At 39.5% G+C, this 27,326-nt stretch overlaps 2 protein-coding genes across 9 annotated transcripts in view; both read right to left on the minus strand.

Moving 5' to 3' along the window:
* Ccdc138 (coiled-coil domain containing 138) overlaps nucleotides 1-12,117 on the minus strand; it is a 48,856-nt gene extending 36,739 nt beyond the window's left edge. For 3 of the 7 annotated variants that reach the window (XM_075980226.1, XM_075980227.1, XM_075980228.1), the window contains exons 1-7: nucleotides 11,842-12,087; nucleotides 10,701-10,745; nucleotides 10,483-10,540; nucleotides 7,599-7,719; nucleotides 3,995-4,122; nucleotides 3,042-3,223; nucleotides 631-789 (exon numbers count right to left, since the gene is read on the minus strand). In XM_075980226.1, coding sequence (XP_075836341.1) covers nucleotides 631-789; nucleotides 3,042-3,223; nucleotides 3,995-4,122; nucleotides 7,599-7,719; nucleotides 10,483-10,540; nucleotides 10,701-10,745; nucleotides 11,842-11,934 — 786 coding nt within the window. In that variant the 5' untranslated portion in view covers nucleotides 11,935-12,087. Of the gene's footprint in view, nucleotides 1-630; nucleotides 790-3,041; nucleotides 3,224-3,994; nucleotides 4,123-7,598; nucleotides 7,720-10,482; nucleotides 10,541-10,700; nucleotides 10,746-11,282; nucleotides 11,703-11,841 lie in introns of those variants that run through there. The other 4 variants (XM_075980229.1, XM_075980223.1, XM_075980222.1 and 1 more) reach the window with 3 other exon arrangements.
* A 1,635-nt stretch (nucleotides 12,118-13,752) lies between these two features.
* The window catches only part of LOC142854531 (E3 SUMO-protein ligase RanBP2), a 56,625-nt gene continuing 43,051 nt past the window's right edge, over nucleotides 13,753-27,326 (minus strand). For both annotated transcript variants that reach the window (XM_075980231.1, XM_075980232.1), the window contains 9 exons: nucleotides 26,826-26,996; nucleotides 26,021-26,113; nucleotides 25,391-25,569; nucleotides 21,694-21,895; nucleotides 19,716-19,817; nucleotides 18,225-18,370; nucleotides 15,743-16,016; nucleotides 15,289-15,623; nucleotides 13,753-14,932 (listed from right to left, as the gene is read on the minus strand). In XM_075980231.1, coding sequence (XP_075836346.1) covers nucleotides 14,627-14,932; nucleotides 15,289-15,623; nucleotides 15,743-16,016; nucleotides 18,225-18,370; nucleotides 19,716-19,817; nucleotides 21,694-21,895; nucleotides 25,391-25,569; nucleotides 26,021-26,113; nucleotides 26,826-26,996 — 1,808 coding nt within the window. In that variant the 3' untranslated portion in view covers nucleotides 13,753-14,626. The remainder of the gene's footprint in view (nucleotides 14,933-15,288; nucleotides 15,624-15,742; nucleotides 16,017-18,224; nucleotides 18,371-19,715; nucleotides 19,818-21,693; nucleotides 21,896-25,390; nucleotides 25,570-26,020; nucleotides 26,114-26,825; nucleotides 26,997-27,326) is intronic.

A 27,326-nucleotide genomic window follows, 5' to 3' on the forward strand; every position in this document is an offset into this window, starting at 1 on the left:
AACAGAAAAACTGCTTCAGTCTCACTGGATATACAAACAACTCTTAAGGGCAGGTCCCACAATCAGCAGTAGATGGTGAACACAATGAATTCAGTGGTGTTTTTAGAGATTGGTCTCATAATTCTTTGTTTGTTTGGGAAGGTTTTACCTTACTGGTCTTTTGCTTATGCTTTCAGGGTTTGTGTTTTTATGGATTATATGTGTCTCTGTGTGTCCCTTCCTGTATTTGTTTTTCTCATGCTTTTTCTTTATTTTCTATTTTCTTTTTCTGTTTTTTTAAATTTTTATTTGCCTGTTTGTTTCCTAAAGAGAGAGAGAGAGAAGAAAGAAAGAAAGGAAGGAAGGAAGGAAGGAAGGAAGGAAGGAAGGAAGGAAGGAAGGAAGGAAGACAGACAGACTTGAATTTGGATGGATAGGAAGGTAGGGAGGACCTGGGAGGAGATGAGGGAGAGAAAACTATGATCAGAATATAGTGGATGAAAAATATTTTCAATAAAAAAGAAAGAAAATAAGGTGAGTATGAGCGGGTGCCAAGAGGAAGGAGGTGAAATGAGCAAATACGACAAAACTGTTAATAATTAATGAAGCTAAGAAAAAGAATTACTCTATAATCAAATGCTGTGTAATTACCTCCTTTAGAATTTGATATCTTGTCAGAACCTCTTCTTCAACACCTTTAATTTTGCTCAAGGCGGTTTCATGTTTGTAGAGCAGCTGTTCTCGTTCTGCTAAGAACCGTTCTCGGCTTTGAAGTTCTTCCGCAAATTTCTGCTGTGATGCGGTTTCACACTACCAAAACACACAATTTAAATAGTTTTTCTTAATTATTTCTGCACATTATGCTTTCCATTGACACTGTTTGAATCAAATGGTTTTTGCCAATGTAAAATAATGTGGTCACTCTGGAACAGTCTGGTAGTTCCTCAAAAAATGTTAAACATAGTGACCACCTGACTTCAGCATTCCAACAGAAAGAAAAGCACATGTTCATACAAAACTTAAACACAAACGCTCGCAGCAACATCATCACAATAGTCTAAAATGTAAACAACCTATAATTAGTTAGTTTGAACCGTTGACTTGATATCACTATAATTACCTGGAAGGGTGTCTTAATATAGAATCACCTAAATCAGATTGGCCTGTGAGCATGCCTATGGGGGACTGTCTTGCCCAGCCCACTGTGGGGGGTACCATTCCCTTGGCGGGGGTCCTGAGCTATATAAGACAGTATCGAAAGCTAGACGGGTAACACATGTCTATCTGCTCTCGACTGTGGAAATGATATGACTAGTTGCTTTTTAGTTCCTGCTGCCTTGCCTTCCTGCTGTCATGGACTGCATCCTGGGGTGGCAAGCTAACAAACCATTCGCTCCCCTCTGCTGATTTCTGGCGGAGTATTTTATCACAGCCACAGAAATGAAACCAGGACACAGCCCAATGTCCAGCAATTAATGAGTAATGAAAGAAAATGTGGTATATAACAGCAATACTTAGCAAGAAGAAGCATGGACTGATCTATGATTCAACAGAAATGAGCTTTAAAAACACATTAAGTGAAAGGACCCAGACGCAAGTTACTACACACCACAGGACAGCATGTGTAGAATACCCTGAATGGACAAACCGAAAGAGACAGGAAGTAGATCAGTGGCTGCCTCTGGGGGATGAGGAAATATTCTAAAATTGGTTGGGATGGAATGCAACTCATTCATCACATAAGATCAGTATAAGAGATCTCCTGGGTAACGGGGGAGGGGGTTGAGGGGAGCTGTAAAGGGGAGGGGAAGGGGAATGAGAACATGAGGGAATGGGACGGGATGGTTGAGGTGGGGAGGGATGGAGTGGGAGAGCAACGAATGAGAGATCTTGATAGAAGGAGCCATTATGGGGTTAGAGAGAAAGCTGGTGCCAGGGAAATTCCCACGAATCCACAAGGATGACCCCAGCTAAGACTCCTAGCAATAGCGGAGAGGGGGCCTGAACTGGCCTTCCCCTGTAATCAGATTGGTGAACGCCCCGGCTATCATCATGGAGTCTTCATCCAGAAACTGATGGAGCCAGATGCAGAGATCCACAACCAAGCACCAGGCTGAGCTCCGGGAATCCAGTCGAAGAGAGGGAGGAGGGAATATGTGAGCAAGGGAGGTTATGATTATGATGGAGAAATCTGCAGAAACCTCGGAACCAAGCTCGTGGAAAATCATGAACTCTAGACTGACAGCTGTGGAGCTTCCATGGGACTGAACTAAGTCCTCTGCATGTGGGAGACAGTGGTGAAGCTTGGACTATCTGAGGGGCCCCTGGCAGTAGGTCCAGGATCTATACTTGGTGCATGAGCAAGCTTGATGGAGCCCATTTCCTATGGTGGATACCATGCTCAGCCTTAATGCGGGGCAAAGGGACTTGGTTCTGCCCCCAAATTAATGTGTCAGATTTTGTTGACATCAAGCATTGGTCGGCCAGCCATGGATTAAGAGTGGAAGCAAGAGGCAGTAGGGATAATTTAAGAAAAACTGACAAGAAAGAAGCCAAACTAAGGACAGTCATTTATTAGTAAGAATAGGTCTCTCCGTGTGTGTATTTATTTGGGAGTTGGTTGGCATGCCCCCGAAGGAGTAAACACACCCCCCCACACACACCCTTTAGATGGAAGCCCCATAGATAACATGATTGCCTATGTTTAGAGTTGAATTTTGACAAGAGACTTCTTACACTTAAGTACTTATAGCAATGAATTTATAATGTCTTCAAATTACACACTTTCTATCATCACTTTTTGTTTTCTATCTTAAGGATGGGCTAGGCTGAAAACAAACACAAGAAACGTAAAATTTAAAGACACACCTCCCGGTAAACTACCGCTGCTTTAAATTTTCTCTCAGTCACTACATTTCCCGTTCAATAATCCTATAAATTAAGCCTGTCCCTTCTGACTTCTTGACCTGTGTATGTATAACTCAAATCCTTATACTGAAGCTTTGCAAATAGTCTTAGAACACAAACAACTCTGAATTCCCAGTTCAGCATCTGGTTTTTACCTGCAGTTTCAGATGGATATTAAGTAATTCATCATATATTTCATTTATTTGATGAGGAAGTAAACTCTGCTTCTTTGACACTTTGGATTTTGGATAAATGACCTGTTTCGGAGGAGAGTCAACAGAATCGCTGCAATGTTCAGTCTGAAGTCTCGATGAGGCTATGTTAGTCGGCAGGGCATCTGCAAGAGTTTTAAATTTTCTCAGAGAAATCTTCCGAGGGAGCTGCTTTAAATAAAGCTTACAGTATTGTTTAAAAGTCTGGAAAGAATGATATGGTAAAAGGATAAAATATCAGATTTGGATTTGTACTTTGTGCGATATTCCTGGTGGATCTGAGATTGTTTCGGACTTAACTGTCATGTGCATGAAAACACTCACGCACTAAGCAGCCCAGGCCAAGATAAGGAGCAGCAGGGAAGCCAGCCGTGGCGATCTACAGAACTTGCTGAAAGCATCAGGGCTGTTCAAATCCTCGGAAGTCCTTTCCACAAGGAAACATGAAAAGGAACTAAAAATATCATAAAAGCTCAGTTTATCATAAACTTACTTGGATAGGTTTTTTTTGTTTTTTTTTAAATATTTATTTATTATGTATACAATATTCTGTCTGTGCTGGCCAGAAGAGGGCACCAGACCTCATTACAGATGGTTGTGAGCCACCATGTAGTTGCTGGGAATTGAACTCAGGACCTTTGGAAGAGCAGGCAATGCTCTTAACCTCTGAGCCATCTATCCAGCCCTTGGATAGGTTTTGAAAACAGAAGAACACAACCAGAAAATGGCATGTTTATTTCTCTTCTCCTTTAACACTAAGCACAGCAAGCATCTTACAGTTTATGAAATTTCAGAACACAGAAATCCACAGATTCCTGAGGAGCAGTTACTGCTATGAGGTAAGCATGACCGACAGACTCAACGTGACAAATTCCTATTTATGAGTATTTCCTTACCTTTCTCTATTTCTCTGAAGGACTGCTTTGTTATTTTGGAGGCGCCATCTCTATGATCATCTTCAAATGATTCTTTTTCTGTTTCCCATTTCTTTAAATTATGAAAAGAATCCAGTTCGTCATCTAGGCTTTAACAATACATATATCAGAAATCCGGAGTTCACTCCAACAACTGACAAGAGAAGAACTGCTTTTCAGACGGTGCCACACACGCGAGGAAAATGTAAAAATCATCGTTAAATACAACAAAGATACATGCATGGAAAACTAGGTCAAAAGCCCTGAAGCCCACTGTACGTGTCTTCCAACCTTCTCTGCACATTAAGCAGACATACTTTAAAACAATTTAAAAGCTGTAGAATGCTCTGTGGCTGCCAAACTCTTCTGAAACCCAGCAATGCAGACACCCCAGGCATTGTTATCTACTTTCGTTAAGACAATTAACAGTTAATGTCGAAACCAGAATCAGAACCTCATGTTCTGAGGTTACCTCAGGGCAGAATGGCTCACAAGGAACATAATGTAAGTTACAAATACATTTGATCATTTTTTTTCTGGTAGTACATTCAAACGCATTAAGAAGAGGCGAGACTTGCACATTATTTTCAGTTATCACGGTACATATAAAATGTCACTCCACCAAAGAATGAACATAAGACACGAAAGTTGTATGGTTGTGAATAAAGTACCCCTATGGGCCGCAGTGTTGATATCCAAAGAATGAACATAAGACACGAAAGTTGTATGGTTGTGTATAAAGTACCCCTACGGGCCCCAGTGTTGATATCCAAAGAATGAACATAAGACACGAAAGTTGTATGGTTGTGTATAAAGTACCCCTACGGGCCCCAGTGTTGATATCCAAAGAATGAACATAAGACACGAAAGTTGTATGGTTGTGTATAAAGTACCCCTACGGGCCCCAGTGTTGATATCCCAGAATCTCTGAATGACTGGTTTACAAGTATGCCAATTTCCATCTTACTAAATGAGCTTTTAGGAAACATGTTTTTCAAAGACGCATCTTGTCCTGGTCCCTGCTCATCTGTCCCTAGGTCCCAGCTGCCGCGCCTTCCACCATGATTGTATCACCACACTCCTAGAATCATGGACTGAATTGGAAACCAGGAGTCAAAATAACTAACACATAGCCGGGTGGTGGTGGCGCACGCCTTAAATCCCAGCACTTGGCAGGCAGAGGCAGGCGGATCTCTGTGAGTTCGAGACCAGCCTGGTCTACAAGAGCTAGTTCCAGGACAGGCTCCAAAACCACAGAGAAACCCTGTCTCGAAAAACCACACACAAAAAAAAAAAAACTAACATAAAAGGATTTTACATTATCTTGACCATCCAACGTCTTTGAAATTTCTGGGTATATTCTGAATTTATAGCCTATCTCTTTCCAGACAAGCCCCTTTTCAAGTACTAAATAGCTATTTGTGACCTATATCTATTGGCAGGACAGCATACTTCTGGACTAGAATTATGATTAAGGGTTGGAGAAAAAAAGGCCAATGGTATAAAACTCTTCAGAGGTTAAAACCTCCAGATGGTAATTTGGAATTGCACACAGATTTATAAAAACAGCGGCAGCGGAAGACGGTAGAGAGGTTTGAGTGGGGAGAAGGAGCAGAGGCACAGGGAAAGTAGTAGGGTCAACCAGAACTAACGATGCATGGGGGGAAAATGTAAGGAAAGCTAATACTTGATAAGTTCATTAAAAAATAGAACAGTTTGGGGCTACCGAGATGGCTCGGCTGTTAAGAGCACTCATCACTCTTGCAGAACACCAAACTTCAGTTCCCAGCACCTACATGGTGTGGCTCACAGTCACCCATAACTCCAGTTCCAGGAAATCTAACACCTTCTTCTGACCTCCATGGGCACCAGGCACACGTGTGGTGCACATATATAAAATGCAAGGAAAACACTTGCACACATAAAACAAGCCTAAAAAGGTGGGCATGGTGGTTTAGCCCTAGCAAACTAAAGGAGCAGAAGGATCTCGTCTACAGAGCCAGTTCCTGGATAGCCAGAGCTACACTGGGAGACCCTGTCACACACACAAATAATAGGGATTGCAGAGATGGCTCACAGCTTAAGAGCACTGACTGCTCTTGCAGAGAATCCAGCTTCGTTCGACTCCCTGCGCTGACATGGCAGCTCACAGCCATTTGTAACTCCAGTATCAGGGGATACAACGCCCTCTTCTGATAATCTCAGGCAATGCACACATGTTTTACAGAGATACAGAACTAAACAGTTCAGTGGTTCTCAACCTTCCTAACTCTGCAACACTTTAATACAATTCCTTACGTTGTGGCAACTCTGAACCATAAAATTATTTTAATTGCTACTTCATAATTGTAATTTTGCTAATGTTATGAATCATATTGTAAATATCTGTGTTTTCTGATGGGCTTAGGCGACCCCTGTGACCCCCTCACAATGGTCGTGACCCACACGTTGAGAACTACTGGCTATGCAGTTAAGAGCACTTGTTGCTCTTGCAGAAGACTTGAGTTTAATTTCCGGTACCCACATGGTTCCATAACTCCAGCTCCAGGGGACTCAATAAGCATGCACGTAGTACACAAACACTCATGCACGCAAAACAGTCACATGCATAGAGTAAAATAAATACATCTTCTTTTAAAAAAAATTAAAGGGGCTAGGTGATGGTGGCGCACACCTTTAATCCTAGCACTCAGGAGGGAGAGACAGGTGGATCTCTGTGAGTTTGAGGCCAGCTTGGTCTACAAGAGTGAGTTCCAGGACTGGCTCCAAAAGCTACAGAGAAACCCTGTCTCAAAGAGAGAGAGAGAAAGACTGAAGAGATGGCACAACAGTTAAGAGAACTTGAGCACTTGTTGCTCTTGCAGAGGACCTGGGTTCAGCTCCCAGATCTATATGGTAGCTCACAACATGTTGACCTCCTGGGCACCAGATATGCATGCAGTACACATATTACATGCAGGCAAAACAGTCATACACATATGATGAAACGAATAAATTTTTTAAAAATTGTTTAATTACGTAATAACTCAGAGCAGGAGGGATGGCTCAAAGAGCAAAGGCACGTGCTGCCAAGGCTGACAACCTGAGTTTAATTTAATCCCCGGGACCCAAACAGTAGAAGGACAGAACTAACTCCTATAAACTGTGCTCTGGCCTCGACACATGCACACAACATCCCCCACCCACAGACACTCACTAAATAAATGAATAAATGTAATAAAGAATAAATAGGGATGCAGCAATGGCTTAGTGGCCAGGAGAAGTGGCTGCTCTTCCAGTGGTTCCTGGGCCACACAGTGGTTCACAGCTGTCTGTAACTCATTTCAGGAGGTGAGATACCCTCTCCTGGTCTCCCCTCCCTGGGGAGTCAGGCACACAGGTGGTGCATAGACATACATGTGGGCAAAGTCCACATACACATAAAATATTAAATTCAGCTCTTCAACTACTCATCAGGATCAAGACTGCTTTTACTTCCATCCAAGAAAACACACACACACACACATATACACACACACACCTCTTTTCTACCGCCTTTCTTGAGTTGCTAACAGGGCAGTAACAGCATCTATTCTGAATTCCTTACCAGTTCACAGTTAAGTGTTTGAAGGAACTGCAAAAAGGTGTTGTGGGATGCTTCCTTTCATCAGAGTAACATCTTAATGAGGAACCAACTTTATCTCCAGAGCAGTAGGTATCCAGATCTTCTGTCAATAAAAGAAAAAAAAATTACACAATGACATCAGATACTAATGATCTCATTCTGGCCTCATAACAGTAAGACACCAAAATCACTGATTTATCTGTTTCTCTAATGAGAATACACACTCGATTTCATATTGATATGGTGCCTGACTACACAATGCCTTTCCATCCTTATTTGACCCAGGCAATGACTCTCCTGATATTGTGCCTTACCGACGTTTTACATCCTTACTTGACCCAGGTGATGGCTCTGTAAAGTAATCTTTAAGTCTACTGCACAAGTTAAAACCCCAGAGAGCCGAGAGCTGATGGGAACCAGGTGTGTTCTGGAAATCAGAATGCAGCCTTCTTACCTCCTAACATGGTCCTCAAGCATTTGTTTCTTAACAACTGTAAGCCTATGTCTAAATCCAGTGAAAAGGAAAACATTTCAGAGAAAAACAAAATAGATTACTGTCTTAGTTACTTAGGGTTTCTAGTGCTGTGAAGAGACACCATGACTTTGGCAACTCTCAGAAAGAAAAAACACTTAATTGGGGCTGGCTTGCGGTTTCAGAGGTTTAGTCCACTATCTTCATAGCAGGACATGAGTGTGCAGGTAGACATGGGTGCTGGAGAGGTAGCTCAGAGTCTGGATCCACAGGCAGCAGGAAGATACAAAGAACCACTATTCCTGGCTTGGGCTTCTGAGATCTCACTTCCTCCAATAAGGCCACACCTACGCCAACAAGGTCCTGCCACCTATGGGTCTATGGAGGCCATTTTATTCGAACCACCACAATTACTGACTCAGTTAGCTGGTAAAATCTACCACAGCGAATGATGTCCATACATTATTTACATTTCAAAAAATTCAAACTAGCTGGGCCTGGTGGTGCAAACCATAATGACACTACTTGGGAGACTAAAACAGGAAGTTAGAGGACAGCCTGGGTCTCCCTGTTTGCTTCAGTGGTCAATTTGACACAGCACAGGGTTATCCGAGAGACACGTCTGAGGGACTGTGGGCTTCTTCTTCATTGCTAACTGAGGTACCTGTGGGCGGAGACAGCCCTAGGCGAAGTAAGAAGCTAGCTGAACAGAAGCTAGGCCACTGCCAGGGAGCAGCCTTCTTCCAAGGTCTCTGTTTCAGTTCTTGCCTCCAGGATCCTGCGTGAGCTCCTGCCCTGACTTCCTTAGAAGCTGATGTAATGGGAGGTAAATCAACGCCTTCCCAAGTTGCTTTTGGTAACTGTTTTTTATCGCAGCAATACAGAGTAAATGAGGGCCCTAGGCTGTGTAACAAAGCCCCTTTCAATGCTGATGAAATTTCAAGATGTAAGAAGTCTAGGGAAATATGAAATAACCTAGTAAACCATCTGATGGACTTTTTCATGTTTTGATGTAAAGACCTTCAGAAGCTGGGGTGCAGAAGCTGAAGAGACAAACGAGATAAGTGCAGGTCATACAAATTTCCATTCTCGGTGCTAGTCATAACCAACCCCACAGCTGAACAAAAATTTTAAAAAGATAGGACTTACCATTACTCATTTCTGTAGATTTAGTTTTCATTTTATGTGTCTGTGTGTGTGTGTGTGTGTGTGTGCGTGCGCGCGCGCGCACACGTGTGTGCGTGTACCACGTGTGTGCAGGGGTCCACAGTGACTACCAGATAACCTTCTCATTTCTAGTCCAAGTCAATCTTTTTAAAAAGCCTTCCAGTCTCTCCACACTGGCTCCGTTAGCAAGCAGAAATAATCCCTTTTTCTAATACATTCCTAAGGTTCTGGGTATCTGCTGTCAGTCCTTTTTGATTACTTCAGCAATCAACTTGAACTGTTTTTTTATTATTATTAATGATCTCATTCTGTCTGTAGACTGAACTTTGATATTCCAGAAACATTAACCGTTCTTCCTCTCACTTCACACGTACTTTTCTGAAAGTGCCTGTAGTGGAATCCCTGCCAAAAGGGTGTTTCACTGAGAGTAGTTTTTTTAATTTATTACCAAACAAGTTTTATCCTAGCGAGCAGTTTGCCACCTACCACTATATAACATACTGTGGAAATCAGATCTGGGCCTGCAGACTTACATGAATCAGATCAATATAGCCCTCCAGTCCACTAGTTAGTCCTCAGACTCAGCTCCCACACATGAACGAAATTAAAGACACTATTGATGCCATAATTACCAAAATTTACTGACTATTATGTTTAACTAATAATAGAGCACCGAAGAATTAACAAATGGTTAATATTAATAGATTAATGGTTAATATTTATTACTGTAAAAAAAGTTTTAGCTTATCAAAAAAATTACAACTCCCAGGATAATTATGTTTTCCAACTCCATTCATTTTATAAATTTTCCCTTTAGTTTCTATCCTAGTAACCTTTCCTGCCTAAAAAGACCAATTAGTGTTCCTCACCCAATACCCAATGCTCAATTTCTAACATCGTCGAAAGCAAACATATCCGCTGGAGACATTGATTAGTGACCAAGCACTTGGTCAGCATTGATCAAGGGTCTGCTTTTGATTCCCAGCATCCCAGCAGTAAAAAGAAAAAGAAGGTGCACATATTATAAATTAAACACACACCAAAACTCTCATTAAATTTAATTTTTAAAGGCATCTCACATATTCATCCCTAAATTCACAATTATTATTAGGTGATTGCCAAATTGAAAATTTTAAAATAAAAAATAAGCAACATTAACCCCACGTCTAAACATTTACAAAAATCTCTCAGATGTGTGAAAAGACCCAAAATATTCTATTGGCTTACCTGGAGAGCTTAGAATTCTTCTTTTATATTTAGTCTGATCAAACTTGGAAAGCTCATGCTAGAGGGATAAAGAAAACACACTTAAACACTAAGAAATATTCCCTTAAGATATTTTTCCATCAATTACATGTTAATTACAAAGGTTAGCATGGAAAAGCCTAGAGGCCTCACCCTAAGCAACATTAGCATCCCTAATTAGACAAGCAAACATCATATACCTGTTGATTCATCAGAGTGGCCCACACACCATTCATGTCGTAGTCCTGCCAAAAATACAAAACCAGAATGAAATCAAACCAGGACCCATCAGACAAACTCAAACTGGGAGGCATTCTATACACAACAGTCTTCGGCCTTGTAAAAGCATTAATGATGTAAGAAACTAAGTGTGGGCATCGGTTGTAGATCAAGGGCAACAGAGACAACCAAACGTCATGTTTGCAGGTGGTATCTGCACCCGGAAAAACTTTCTACAAAAGGTCATAATTGAGGTACTTAGTGAAATCTGTCTATAAGCTATGCATTATCCTGTATTATTGTAGCAATACTAAATTTCCTGGAAAGTATCAATGAGGCTTTAAGATTTTGAGAACGTGCTTCACAGGAAAACCAAAGTATGTGTTGCGACTGAATTAGGGTTATGTGAGCACAGAATGAATTTGTGGCATGGACGTGGGAACACTGAAATATACTGGTATTTCTCAAGAAGGGATTTTGGGAATGCAAACGTGGGAAGGAACTCGGGAATGCCTGCGAGCTTCCTCAACTTCTGCAGAACAGGGTGAAAGATGTTCCCATACCTCAGATGTTTTTCTGAAGACAACATTGTTGAACTTTCTAAAACCTTGAATTTGCTAGGCTGTGAAGCAGGCTTCTCAGCTGAACCGTAAACTCCCACCTCTGTTATCAAAGGAGGTGTGATAATAAAAATAAGCCTCACGGAAACTTCAGGGCTGCAAATGGTTTCCCACTTCAGTTCTTCCAGCTTTCTTCGGAGATGCGATCTAGCCAACCTCTCACAAAATACTAGCAAATTGCCAGAGTGGAGGGGGCCGCAGCAAAAATGGCAAGACTCCCCTGGTGAACGGCGCATTCAAGGGAGGGCTACACGAATGCATACTGCCACAACTTCTAAGTTTGCAATTATTCGATGTAAGCTTTCCCGAAAGACCTACGTCGTCTTGTATGCCTGCTGCACTCGGGTCCAGGCCAGCAGGACCGAGACCACGCCCCGTGCATCGCGACGTTTCCCCCGAGGGAGGACGCTCTCTGGCAAGCCACTCGGAGGAGGGCGACCGGGGCCATCCCGTAGCAGCCCGCCCGCCCGGCGGAGTTCACCACGGCCTCCACTCCCCTCACCTCCACGGTGCAGCTTCCCGCCAGGCCGTAGCGGCTTTTGAGACGCTCCACTACCATGTCCTGCCCGGGTGGCTTGACCACCCTGCGCTCCATGGTGGGTCGCTGACCACGGTCGCCCGGGGAACCGCGCTCAGAGGCGCGTCGGGGCGGGCCGTACGTCACGACGCCCGGCCCCGCCCCCGGGGGCGCTGGAAACCAGTGGGAAGAGGGGTGCGAGGAGGACTCACAGCTAGCCAGTTCCTTTGTCCCTTCCAGATTCTTGTCCTTCGGTTCCAAGTCTCCGCCCTCCCCACCCCGCCCGGCGCAGTAAATGAAGTCTTCCCGCGCAAGCTCAGACCCGGCCCGCAGGAGAGCGAGTGTGTTCTGCACACCTGCGGGTCAGCGTGTTCCCCGGGGCCTGGGGCCTCATGGGACACAGGGTAAAATGTTTACTGTGCATAGAACTAAGGACACTCTCTTCATCAAAAGAAAAATCAGGACATGTCTGAACGCTAGGCACATGAACTGTAGCCATATTACCTTTGCAATTCCTTTGCCTGTATCCATAAATTTGGGACAGGCATAAATTTGGGTGGAGGCAGGAGGCCAGCCTGGGCTACACGGTCATAGTCAATTGGGACAGCTGTCTCAGCTAGAGACCTACCTCAAGAAGCCAGAAAAACTCCCTGTAAACATGTAGTTTGGCTTAAAACAAAAACCTTTCCAAAGCCCTACAGTGGGGATCCAACCTCATCTTACAAGCTTGTACTTGTTCAGTTTCAGTTACTCTCTGGCACACATCCACAAGGAGAACTTCTAGTAAGTGCTCATATGAACCAGCACCCCTCAATTCTGTAATTTCCCTTACTGCTGCAAAAGCTGATACTTCAGCAAGTAAGCAGCAAACTTGCTACTAAAAAAACTGCTTGAAGATCACATTTTGCTATAAAATACTATCTAAACTGTTTTGTTTTCTTTTGCCAGATTTTAATGAGCACAGAAAATCTAGCCAGTTGGAAAAGAAATGGCTATCACTGTGGTCATCATTATAACAAGTCACATTGTTCTGAAATATATCAAGTATCTTATAAAATACGTCAAGCATCTTTTAAACTTCTTTGTTGGCGCTGGATAGCTCAGCCATTAAGAGCACTGACTGCTCTGACAGAGGACTTGGGTTCCAGTCCCAGCACCCAAAATGGTAACCGCTCAGGTAGGAAACACCTGTTATTAACGCCAGTCCTGGGAAAGTTTAACACACCAATCTGCCAAGTTTTTGAAAGATCTTTAATAACCCTAATAGTTTGAAAAAGCAAAACAAGTATAGAGTACCTTAAAAAGCATTTGCAACTATGCATAGTGGGAACATGCCTGCAATCCTGGTGGAGGTAGTGAAATCAAGAGGAATTCAGGTCCAGCCTCAGTTACAAAGCAAGTTCAAAGTAATATTGGACTACAGATGACTTTTTTTTTTTTAAAGACATTTCCGTCTACTTAGACTAAAATGATGGCATCAACTTCTGAGCTGAAAAGTTTCAGTACTTTTATGAGTTTATATTACGCAGTTTTCCAAAGAAGTCACTAAATGTGCACGGTTCCCTTTACAAGGACAGGCAGGTTTGCTTCATGTTCAACAGTGATGCTAGCCCACAAGTCATTACATAAGCCAGAACCTTCCTTGCCCTCTTCTAATAGTAAAACACAAGAAAACAGAAAGGACTCAATACTCAAGATTGGAAAATACAAAGTTTTATGGTCTAACTAGATTCCTTTTAGTTATACACCAAGTAGGCCCATAAGAACATGCTGTTCAGTGTTTATCACTTGGATGCTGAAGTGTGAGCTCAGAGTGCTGGCCTCTAACATCTCACTCACATCGTCACAGGAGGAACAGACACTGAGATGCACGAGTAATCAATGTTTTAAATGTCATGGCTGTTATCAATTATCACTTTATTTCTGCTACAAAAGTCACCAGAAAAAGGTACTGCAACAATCTAATATAAAGCAAATCTTTAACCAAACAACATGGCATAGATCTTTTAAAAATATTCATACTTTATCACAAGAACTAGAGAAAATTTCAATTCTATCATCAGGACCAAGCTGAAGTTTCTGAGGTAGTAGAGACAGGTAACAGAAAAGTGAATGGAAAAAAGGAAGAAGGATGGGGGTGGGGGGATGATCAACTTACTTAAAATGTAAAAATTAATGTCTTCAAAAAGGAACTATATAGCATAAGAAAAGACAGATTTCTACTTAAAAGTTAATTTTTAACTATACAGGAGCATAAAAATTACAGAAGAGCACTTTGGTTAACTCATATCTTCTGTGGCTCTATCCATTCATAAATGAGTCCATACATAAATGAGCACACGAATAGTTAAGATTACCATATATATATTTTAAATCTAAAATAAAATTATCTGAGTTGTGGCCCCCTTATTCAATGGTAAGTACCATGCAGGAACAGGAATTAAAATAAGATTGCATATATAACATTCCTCCAATAGTCTGGGAAGTTCTATTGCTTTGAACAAAATTAGTATTAGCCATTTCTAATCCATATGTCAGGAGTACATAAACACAAGTACACCTGAAATACACCAGTGTTTAAACTTTTATTTCATACCATGCAGGATCAATTATCACACATTAAAAAGTGACAACAGCTATAAGCTACAATTTTACATTTATACATCAGAAATGTCTGTTTTCAAAAGATGAACATAATTACCATATTGTCTGTAACAATTAAGCATCAATTCAACTGTTACTATAGATAAAATGCACGGTGAAAATTATTTTATAGCTGTCCACATTCTGTGATACTAATTCTTCTACTAACAGACCCATTAGGAGAACCAAACGACTCGATCTTTCTCACAGTATCCATGCCATCCTTAACAAACCCGAACACTACATGCTTAAAGTCCAAATGTTCAGCTTTCTTCAGTGTTATAAAGAACTGAGAGTTGTTGGTATCCCGGCCTCGATTGGCCATAGATAACAAGCCCGGGCCAGTGTGTTTCACATTGAAATTTTCATCTTCAAATTTATCTCCATAAATGGACAGTCCTCCTGTTCCATCATGTTTGGTGATATCTCCCCCCTGAAACAAAACAATCTGTTAATACTGACTCACATATTAAAATACACAGAAATCATCATGACAGAGGAATAACAAATGCCCTACTTAAAAATACATTTTGAAAACTAAGAAATACATGTTTTGTGGGGGGAGGTTTTCCCTACATTCTGTTTCTAGTAGGTAACAAACATGAGAAATCTGAAGCCTTTCCATCTGAATGTGTGAAAAGGAGTAGGAGTGTCAAGTGCAAGCCAGCTATGGTACGGGAAAACTAAAAATTCCCAAGATGAGAATGGGGGCAAAAAGAAAAACCTGCTCAAGTTGGTGTGGTCTAGTCTTAGCAGATTTAACCGTGATGTCTGTACAGTGACACTTACCTGGCAAACAAAGTCTGGAACTACTCGGTGAAAAATAGAGTTCTTGAAACCGAAGCCCTTCTCTCCAGTGCATAATGCTCTGAAGTTCTCAGCAGTTTGAGGAACGATATCTGAAAATAATTCCATGATTATCCGTCCTAGAGATTCACCATCCACACAAACATCAAAGAACACCACAGGATTGGTGTCCTTTGATAACTCTGCTGCAAGGGATACTTGTCCATTTTGGAGTTTCAATATATTCTGTTGACATTCTTCAAATTTCTTCTTAAAACACTCAGTCATTTCCTTTGTTTTAAATCTCACTGCAAGTTGTTCTACTTTTGCTTCTCCATCTGTTAAGGGGAAGGATGGGGGAGAGAAGAGACTTTAATATCAAAGTAACTTACAAAGTATGTCGATTTTATAGATTTCAGAAAATAAAATTAAAAGGTATTTGAAGGTAGTAACTCACCAGCATAGTCTGAGGCAGTCCACACTAAAGCATTATTTGAAACATTTAAAGGTTTCAATTCCATGGCTTTGGTAATAACATGGTTTGCACACACTTTAAAGACCTGGTCTCTTCTCATTAGGATCCGATAATAATTCTTCATTGTATGCCAAAGAATCTTTATATCTCCAATACCTCTCTCCTTCCACTGACTGACTTCTCTATCCCATCTATAAAGTTTGGCTCTCTCTTTGAACAAAATTTCTTCATCTTCTTCTCCAGATTTCACTTCTACCTATGACAACAGATAAGCATTATATAAGCTACTACATAAACAGCTGTTTATAACAAACTTCATTAACCAATGTCAACAGGTTTTACAGTATCATAGTAACTAATAACACTACAGACTAGTAATAATCTGACTTGGTTAAGCAGTAAAGATGTGATTTATCATTAAATATTTTTCTATTTTATAGCATTTTACTTCTCTTTGTGAAATAAAATGCCCTTAAAGGTCAGAAGAGGTTTCAGAAGTGCTGGCTCTTGCCAAGCATGGCAGTGTACACCAATAATCCCAACACTGAGGATGTGGAAGCAAGAGGATCAAGAGTTCAAGGCAAGACTAGGTTATACGAGATCAGAGGGAATGTGGTTTTTCGCAAGGATGTGCAATAATCCTAGCACTCCAGAGCCTGAGAAGCAGGGAGATTACTACAGGTTTGAGGCCAGTCTGGGCTATACACTGAATTATAGGCCAGGTAATGCTATGTAACAACATGCTGTCTCAAAAAACCAATGCTCCACCCAAAAGTGCTGATTCTCTCTATTTTTATGCCACTTTTTCATTTTATGTATATAGTTCTTTATTCTGCGTGTGTATCTATGCACTGCATGCATCCATCGCCCCTGAGGCCAGAAAAGGGTATCAGATCCCCTGGAAGCAGAGTTACATGCAGGTGTTAGTTACCATGTAGGTACTGGGATTTAACCACTAAGCCATCTCTCCAAACCTTTTATTGTTTCTTTAAATATGCTTTTTTTTAAATTTTTAATTCTTTATTTGTGTGTGTCTGTATGTAGGTATGTGTGCACGGATGTAGGTGCCTATAAAGGCCAAAGGCATCAGAACACCTGGCAGCTGTGAGATGCATGCCACGGATGCTGAGACTCAAGAACATCCATCCCTCCAGTCACAGCAGTACTGTGTGTGTGATAGTAATTACTGAGATTGAAAATGGTCATGGGGACTGGAGAGATGGCTCAGCGGTTAAAAGCACTGACAGCTCTTCCAGAGTACCTGGGTTCAATTCCCAGCACCCACATGGCAGCTAACAACTGTCTGTAACTCCAAGATCTGACACCCTTACAGAGACATACAGGCAGGCAAAATACCAACGCACAAAAAATAAAAGTTTAAAAAAATGGACATAGTAATTTTCCTAAAATAACTTTCATCTCTTTTGTCCCTAAAATTATTTTATGAAGACACATGATCTCCTAAAGACATAATAAAAATGCTTATGGCTCAGCAAGATGGCCAGTTAGTAAACATGCTTGCCACACAATCCTGACAATCTGACTTCAAACACTGGAAAGCTATTCTGCCCTCCAATGGCACCGTGGAATGGACATACCTGTTTGTACTCTCACATACTCACTGTGGTATGTGCACACCCACTTCCTCACTCCTCTCCTACCCCACTCTTTAAACATACACACACAGACACGCAGACAAAATAAAAAACTAAAAAGAAAAAACAAGAATATTTCTAAAACTGCACAATTTATTTTTTTTAAATATTTATTTACTTATTATGTATACAATATTCTGTCTGTGTGTATGCCTGCAGGCCAGAAGAGGACACTAGACCCCATTACAGATGGTTGTGAGCTACCATGTGGTTGCTGGGAATTGAACTCAGGACCTCTGGAAGAGCAGTCAGTGCTCTTAACCTCTGAGCCATCTCTCCAGCCCCATGCACAAACAATTTAGCAAGCATCATTTACAAAAAAAACTTCAGGGCAAAATTGAGCGTACACTTGACTGGTAACGTGACTGCTAACATGAGAGAGGCCCTATAAAATCCCAAGAACTACACATGAAAAATTCAAAACAATTTCTACTTAAAGGCTGGAAATCTGGACAGGAGCTATAGCTCAGCAGTTAATAGCACTGGATGCTCTTCCAGAGGACCTGGGTCTAATTCCCAGCACCCCTCTGGCATCTCACAACCATCGGTAACTCCATCTGTATGTAACTCCAGTCCAGGGGGATATGACCTCTGCAAACAATAGGCACACACATGACAGGCACACAGATATGCATGCATGCAGAAGATTCATACACATAAATAATAGTAATAATGTTTTAAAACTCTGAAAATCTAATGTTTAACTGTTCTGGGAAGAAATGTAGGTAGCAGTACTAAAAAGAAGAATCAACTCAGGGAAAATTTTTATACACAGGTTACTAGTAAAACATTTACTTCTTGGCACTTACCTCTGGTAGTGAGACTATAGGTTCAAAATGAATATCCTCATTATGAACAACTTCTTCATCACTGCCGTCTTCATCTTCACCACCTTTACTTGTTGACTGTGTACCAAACACAGCCGCTCCAGTATTTGCCCACTGGAAATTTTTATCTGATAAATAAATTTGGTAATTAACTTTGAATTTAACTTTTTTATGTTTTGAAGGTTACTTTCCAATTCCTTCATTAAGTACATCTAGTTTTCAACAATGTCATAAACACACCTAATTGAGAAGTCTAAAGTACTAATAATATTCTGAAAATTTCAATGCCTATGAAACACAGCTGGCTTCAGCAGATTTACAGGATAAAATACTATTTTTAAAAACTGCAGCCAGGTATTGTGGCACACACCTCTGATCCCAACACTCAGGAAGCAGAGGCACGTGGGTCTATGTGAGTTCAAGGCCAATGTAGTCACATAGAGTTCTAGCTAGCTAAGGAAACATACTAAGACCCAGTCTTAAGAAAAACAACTCAGCATAAGTAAAACTATGAATTCTAATGTAAATTCATATCAATCATTTCTAGAAGTTAAATGTTTTTCTATATGTAGCATGACCTGTGAAGTATATAAATACGTGAACTAATTTTTAAATTGTACTCTTTATTTTCTTCTCCAAATATCTTAAACAATAATTTACATGGTGCTATATTCACAATATTAAAGATCTTATGAGTAAATATAATGAAGTATAATGTTAATAAAACTTGAAACAGCACCCACATGGCAGCTCACAACTATCTGTACATGACTCCAATTCGAGAGGATTTGCCCTACAAGAGCACTGCATACACGTGGTGAAAGAAAATACACACATGTAAGCAAAAGACACATACAAAATAAATCTCTTTTTGTTTTGGTTTTTTGTTGTTGTTGCTTGTTTGTTTGTTTTTTTTTTTATTGTTTGTTTTTGAGGCAGGGTTTCTTTGTCTGACAGCCCTAGAACTCACTTTGTAGATCTGGTAGGCCTAGAATTCAAGAGATCAACCTGCCTCTGCCTCGAGAGTGATGGGATTAAATGTGTGCAGCATCACATCTAGCAAATAAATCTTAAAAAATAAACACCAGTGATAAATAAGAGCACTAATGTATAACTTACTCTAGCACAACAAATTAGTACAGCCCTAATGCAGAGATCCAATTTGGCTTAAAAATATATAATCACAAATCCTGAAATACTAGCAATCAAATTTAAGAACACAAACATTTAAAGAAAGGTGCTGCCTAAATTGGGGTTATCCCAAAACTGAACAGCATACCTGTATATGAAGAAAGGAAGGGCTAACAGCATTGAATTAAATTAGAGAAAAATCCTTATAGGTATTATCATCAACTAAAACACTAAGCAAACCAAGGACAAGGCCACTCCACTGTCAATTACAACATGGAAAGGACTCCTTTTTCAATTACGCTTGGCTGACATGATCACTAATATCTTTCTTCTTCATCTTACCTTTAGGACCAAAAGCAAAATCCCCAGAATTACTTGAAGCCAAGTCTGCAAATGACAGTCCTGCACCACTTCCAAATCCAAACAGAACAGTCTTGCTTTCCCCTGACAAAAAGAAGAGAATTTCTTATTTAATACACACATCAAAACCTTACGCAGGACCAAGAAGGAACAGGATTCTCTCTATTCCAGGTGAGAGGAGAGGATGTTATAAACTACATTTCTAAAACTTAGTATTTATTCTTCTAAAATGCCTTTAAATTCAAGCCAAATTTTTGGGTTGGTTTCTTTTTTGTTTGTTTGGTTTGGTTTTTGGTATTTTGAAATAGGTTTCTCTGTAGCTGTGGAGCCTTTCTGGAACTCGCTCTGTAGAACAGGCTAATCTTGAACTCATAGACAACTGCCTGCCTCTCATTGTATGTTACAAAATACATTCAACTTCAAGCTTATTTAGTAACATTACTAAGTTTACAGGTTCTAGTCCCAACTAACACAAATTCTAAACCAAATTCACTTCAAAAACCACAGAGCTGTAGAGCTGTCCACACTAAGCTATGTTGTGGGACTAGTTTCTGCTTTGTCAAGTTTCTTCCACCTTCAAACAAGCAAAGGCAAGATCTTTGAAGAAATCTGTACCAAACATTTTTTAAACATTTATTATTTGTAATTATGAGTTTATATGTGTCTGTGTGTGGGTAGATGGTCATCACTGCAGGCCCCCAAATAAGTCAGAATGAAGGTATTGGATCCTCTGAGCTGCCTACCATGGGTGCTGGGAACTGAACTCAAATCCTCTGCAACAGCAGTAGGCAGTTGAACTAATTTTTGTGTTGTCTTTACTATAAATATGCTCATATGTTTGCTCATCTGAAGTTTGGAGGCCTTGTCTGAATTCCACCAATGCATAGTTTCATGATCTGTAAAATTGTTTTGGCCTACTTAATTTTGTCTGAAAATGTAGAGGTTTTGGTTATGAAGTTACATTTTTGTTCCAGTATATTAAGATTCTAAAGTGCCCATAAATGTACTATTGGTGACCTCCTAAAGTTGGGACAACTTTTGGAAAAAACCAAAAATAGGTAATATAATGTCCATATATAAAGAAATACAATTCACAAAGACATTTCTTCCAACTTAGAAAAACTGAGGCACATAGTAATATAAGGAGTAATTACTGCAATTGACATTTTAGGACTTTTGAGGCTTGTATATATTACAGTATCATAAAAATTTTAAGCTCCTACTATAATAATTTATAACTAAAGCATTCAAGTAACACTACTATAACTCAAGAATAGTCAAGTAAAAACATCACATAACACCAAGAAGATGACCATACAAGCAAATCATTCTCTTCTATGCAGACAGGTCAATCAGCATACTTTGTATTCCCTAACAGCTTAAAATCAAATGATAGGCTGGGAATGACAGTGTAGACCTTTAATCCTAGAACTTGGGAGGTAAAGAAAGGAGGATCTCTGTGAGGTTAAGGCCAGCCTGGTCTGTATAGTGAGTTCCAGGTCATCCAGGGCTATACAAAGACTCCATTTTTTAAAAATAAATAATAACTTAAATAAATAAACCAGGCTGGGCGGTGGTGGCACACGCCTTTAATCCCAGCACTCGGGAGGCAGAGGCAGGCGGATCTCCGTGAGTTCGAGACCAGCCTGGTCTACAAGTGCTAGTTCCAGGACAGGCTCCAAAACCACAGAGAAACCCTGTCTCGAAAAACCAAAATAAATAAATAAGTAAGTAAGTAAGTAAACCAAATGATAAAATGCTATTTACTGTTTTATTTATAGAAAAGGCAATATGATTTGTATGATTACTGTGACAAAAACATTATGCTCCCATATTCACCTTAAGCATTTTCAGCTAAGTTCTTAGAATCTAATCTATATCTTTATAAAAAGTTTATTTTCTCAAACATTCAGACAGTATTTTATAAATTGCACAGTATAAACACACGACCAACTTTTACCTTGGCTTGGGACTTCTGTGTCAGTTTCTTTTCTAGTACACAAATCCACAGGCTTGTCCACAGTCCCAGAAACAGAGGATGAGCTACCAGATTTGGTGTTAGACTCAGGTTCTTCAGACTTACACACAAAAGGATTTATTACTTCAGTCTCGCCTGTATGCTCTTTATCAAATGCATCAGTTACTTTCTCATTCTGGGATTTCTGCAAAGAGGAAAGAATAAAACACTATATTATCAAATCATTTCCTCCTCCCCTCAAAACAAAAAGAAATAGGAAACTAGTAAGTAGTTTCTTAATTAAAAATAGTAAGTAGTTTCTTAAGTTTGCTATGTGTTTTATATACAGTAACCATTGAAAATGCAGTAAAACTAACAGTAATGAAAACTTGGAAGAGACAAGCAAAACTAAAAATGAACAATAAACTTAGATCACACCTCACTAATTAAATGAGTGTCAAAAGGTATAATAAACATTAGTAAAAAGATTATTCAATCAGAGTTGTTTTAATATAAAAACCACTACAGGTTGGGGATTTATCTTGGTAGTAGAGCCTGGATTTGGTACCATGGAAAAGGAAGTACACACAGGACATTAAAAGAATGATGCTCAGGGTTTAGGGAGAGGATGGAAAGTTGGAGGGATGGGAGCAAGACAATAAATAAAAGGTTAAAAAAAAAGTATCTACCACACAAACAAAAAGAAGGTCGTATCTTTATCACACAAAGCAGATTCAGGAAAATTACAAGTGATAAAGAAGTGTGATCAAGATGAAAGCTCAATTTACCCTCCTAGAAAGGCAGGGTAAGAACCATCTTAATCATTTTTCTCCGTAAAAACAATAAAAACACAAAGAAAGACAACCAAAATTAACTCTTTCATGTACAAATTAACTTTTTCATCTACTCTGAAAATTAAATAACCACAACAGCCCAAGTAGTTTTTCATCTGTGAACTGAATTAAGGGGGAAGAGATGGTTTTATAGCACTGACCTCCTCTCATTCCCTTTCCTGTCTACCCAACTCCCCCAGTCTCAGTTCTGCATGAGCCAGACAAGCATGGAAAAGATGTTTGTCAAGCATTTGGACACTGACAGAGGATAGGGGGTGATTAACAGAGCATAGTTTTTCTAAAGCAACTAAATCATTCTGTAGGAGATTATTCATTAGATATTTGTAATAATTAATAAAAACAACACATGGAGCAATATAAATGTACTCATAGATCATAACTGAATTAAGTTACAAATCACTAATGGAATGCTATATTCAAAGTCATCATTTTTAAATGGCATACAAACCATGTAATGCATGGGTCAAAAAAAAAAATAATTGCAAGAAAGCATTCTGACCCGAAAAGAAATGACAATAGCACATATGAAAACGTATATAGCTAAACAGTGCTTAAGGTACGACATTATCTACAGAAACAATGAATGGGCTCTTAAATCTGTACTCAACCTCCCACATTGAGAAAAAGACAAGGAATAAACCAAACCCAAGGCAAGAAAGAAATAATAAAGAGCTGAAATCAAAGAAATTCAACAAGGGGAAGAAATGAACCCAAAATCTATTTACACTGTTTGGAGAGGGGGCCAAGGACCACCAAAAAAAGAAAGAAAGGAAGGAAGGAAGGAAGGAAGGAAGGAAGGAAGGAAGGAAGGAAGGAAGGAAGGAAAAAGAGCAGGAATGGGGAGAGAGCACCGTAACAAAACAGAAAACAAAACAAACTCGTGAAACTGATCATAAATAAAGAAACAGCAAAGAAGGTGGTATTTCAGTACTGAACTGACAAGTATTAAGAGACTGATAATGGAGTTGGGTGGTGCTAGCAAACACCTGTGATCTCAGCACTCTAAAGATGAGATGAGAAGATCCCAGGAAGGTCAAAGCAGGCCTGTACTACAGTCTGAGGCCCGGTCTCCAATACCAAAATTGATTAATAAAAGCTTATTCTACAAATCTACAAATTTAAATTTGAGAATTAGACTCATTAGACACAATTAGAACTCATTCAGTAATAAAGAGACAAATAATCTAACAGATATTACAAATAAACCTTCAATTAATTGATTTCAAGATCTTAAAAAAAAAAAACCAGTTCCAGTCTGGCAGTGGTAGCACACACCTTTAATCCCAGCTCTCGGGAGGCAGAAGTAGGCAGATCTCTGTGAGTTCGAGGCCAGCCTGGTCTACAAGAGTTAGTTCCAGGACAGGCTCCAAAGTTACACAGAGAAAGAGAAACCCTGTCTCAAAAAAACAAAGTAAAAAACAAAACAAAAACAAAAAACACAGTTCCTTTAGTTAGAACTTGGAAAATCTCTTTCAGAACATAGCCGCACAGAAAGTATTTTCCAATCTGTTTATGCTACCATTGACTTTTTTTTTAAAGGTGGGATTCATTATGTTGCCCTGACTGACCTGAATTCAGAGCTATACCTACTTCTACCTGGAATTAAAGGTGTGGGACACCACTACCAGCCCAGTATTAAGTTTTAATTTTTACTTATATGTGTGAGAGAGATTATGCACAAGTGAGTTCAGATAGCCGCAGAGGCCAGAAGAGGGTATTGGCCCCTGGTGGTGTTCTGTCAGCTGACTGACGCGGATGGGTGCATTGACTACTTTAACTATCCAGGCCTAATACTAATTTTTATATGGAAGTTAAAGTTAATACCAGAAAACTACTCAACAGTACTACTGAGGAACATCCATTTTATAAGTAGCAATAAAATTTACACAAATAGAAGCTAAATGATACAAAACTGTACTATGCCATAACCAAGTGAAATCTTTCCTAGGAATGCAGAACCATCTACAAGCTGGATCAAAGTATCTGCATCACTTCACAAAGTAATGAAGGGTTAAAAACTCTTAATCAGAAATTTTGGACTACTCAGCCCTAAATAGGATGTTTCTATAAAATTCCTTCTCTAAGGGCTCAGGGAACCCTGTAGAATAGGAGGCAGAAAAAGTGTAAGCGTCAGAGAAGTGTAGGACGCCAAGAAAACAAGGCCCTCTAAAGGAACGCGATCAGCACACACACTCAGAGATTGAGGCAGCAGGCAAAGGGCCTATACAGCTCTATTATGGCTTCCAGTTTAGGGCTTTGATGGGATTCCTGAGTGTGTGAACAAGTGGGTCTTTATCGCTGGTGCTGGCTCTAGAGCTCTTTTCCTTCTGTTTGTTTTGTCCAATTCTGATGTTATTATGTTTTATTTTATTACTATTCCTTAAAAGCCTGTTTGTTTTCTAATGAGAGACAGAAAGCAAGTGGGTCCAGATAGGAGGTGAGTAGAGAAGTACTGGAGGTAGGGGGTGGGAATGGTAAAAAGGGGAAAAGGCAATCAAGATATATTATGTGAATAAAAAACATTTACTTTCGCAAAAGAAAAATGGGAAAAAAACTCATATTAGCTATAACTTAACTGCTAAGAAATTTTAAACCAATTTGTTTATATCTACAAAGAATCTTGGTGATGTTTTAACTGATACAATATTAAGCCTGTAGTTTAATCTGGGTTTGATACCCTAGTGATTTTGAGTATTCTCATTCATGAATAGTAACATGGCTCTATGTTTATGTAATCGAACACATATGCTTGCCAAGGCCAATTCTAACCATTTGATACTGAGATTTTAAAATGTACTCCATCCACAGAGACAAGAGACCTGAGAGAACAATGCAGACAGTCTGACCTGAGCTTCATGAACCTTTTGAAGCTCTGACTGAAAATCCTCCCCATTGCCATTGTCCTCATCTGTATCACTGCAGACTCCGCAGAAAAACGTAGGTGGGAGCTTCAAAGTGTCTGCCTTTGCTCTCTCTTCAACTGTTGGCTTCTTTTCCCAAACTATAACACAGTCTTTATCATTATCTGGAAAAGACACACAATACAAGCAGACACAATCAGAAATCCAGTCCGACTGCCAGTCTGCAGGTTTTCAAAGCAATTAAAGACTTCCATAGCATGACTATGAATGCTCATGAAGCCAGCCCATGGCCACGTATTATTTTTTAAATATTTTAAATGAACACTAATTTAATAAATAATAATTATATATACCAAAATTAATCTGTTTCAGATTAGTATTATTTTTAAATATTTTAAATGAGCACTAATTTAATAAGTATTATTTAATAAATAATTATAATTTAATAAAAATTATATATACCAAAATTAATCAGTGTTTCTGATTAGTATTATTTTTAAAATATTTTAAATGAGCACTAATTTAATAATAAATAAAACTGGCTATTACAAATATTATAAGACTAAGAGGTACCTTTAAAATATAGGACATCAAAATTGTATAAACATACCATACCTGCTAAATTTTCTTCCAACGGTCGGTATTTTTCTAAGTCATCCAGATAGAGTTTTCCATTAAGTTTCTTGACAGCCATTTCAAAATCTTCATCTTCAAATGCAATTCATTATATGGAGAAAGAGAATTTGAGTAGGTACAAGGTTTTCCTAGCCACAAACCTAGCCGTGATCCTCACACTCCCTTTCACTCTATATCCACAAAGCACTCAGTTTTGCCAATCAGAGACCTTCACCTCCTACCTGTCTGAGTTTTCAGTGTGCGCCCCTCATCTCTGGACATTCTATCATTGCAGTACAGCTCCCAACCCGTCACACGGCCCCACAATGTAATGAACGTTTCTATGACTGCCCTAATAACCTCACTGAACTCTGAGGGTGTTTGCTGTCTCCCTCTTTTACTTTGAATACTTCTGGATAATGACTATTTCCAATTTCCTCAAAACATCTGCCTGGCAGCCAATAACCATTTTTTAAAGGGCTTCTTTAACGAATGCCATTCTTCTGATTATTCTACCCACGGAGTATTTTATAATCATGGAGTAAACACCTACCTCTGAGGATAGTAGTCTAAGTTCTAAAACTCTGCTTACATTTTCTTTCTTTATTGAGAGGTCGTCTCACTCTATAACCCACACTAGCCTGAAACTCCCCGTGAATAGAAACTCAGCCATCCAACCTGACCCTATCAAGTGCTAGGATTGCAGGCACTGCCATGTTGGCAAAAAGTCAGGTTTTAAATAATTAAACTATACTCCCAATTCCTAAAGTCACCAGGAGTCATTTTCAGTTAATGAAAGACTTACCATCCTCCTCTTCTTCACTAACATAATCTGGCCTGTTCTTATAACAAAAGAAAGTTGGAGGAAGCAGAAGTTTGTCTGCAAGGGCTCTTTGCTCAGGAGTGGGAGTGAGTTCATACACAATGAGAACATCAGTATCTGAAGGAGGATCTGCAGGTTTATTCTTCTCTTGTGCTGTAACCAAGTCAAAACAACTGATAAGACACAGTAATCAGACTAATAAAAATCAAAAAAAAAACAAAACACGAAACCTATCTATAGGTTAAAACAGCACAGTGGTAAAATAAGAACACATACTTTGGAACAAATCAAGTGAATCAGATCATAAATTAGAATTAGGAATCTGATTTAGTGTTCTATTAAAAACTCTTAGAGAATACAAAAGTTTTTAAAATTCTTTTACTAGTCATTGGAAATTACAATTTCTATAATACAAAAAGTATATACTAAACAGTAATTCAGCAAAGTATCCATGCATTTACAACTGAAAAGAAGTACCTCCAG

The sequence above is a fragment of the Microtus pennsylvanicus genome, chromosome 7 (assembly GCF_037038515.1).
Source record: "Microtus pennsylvanicus isolate mMicPen1 chromosome 7, mMicPen1.hap1, whole genome shotgun sequence".
NCBI classification, from domain to species: domain Eukaryota; kingdom Metazoa; phylum Chordata; class Mammalia; order Rodentia; family Cricetidae; genus Microtus; species Microtus pennsylvanicus.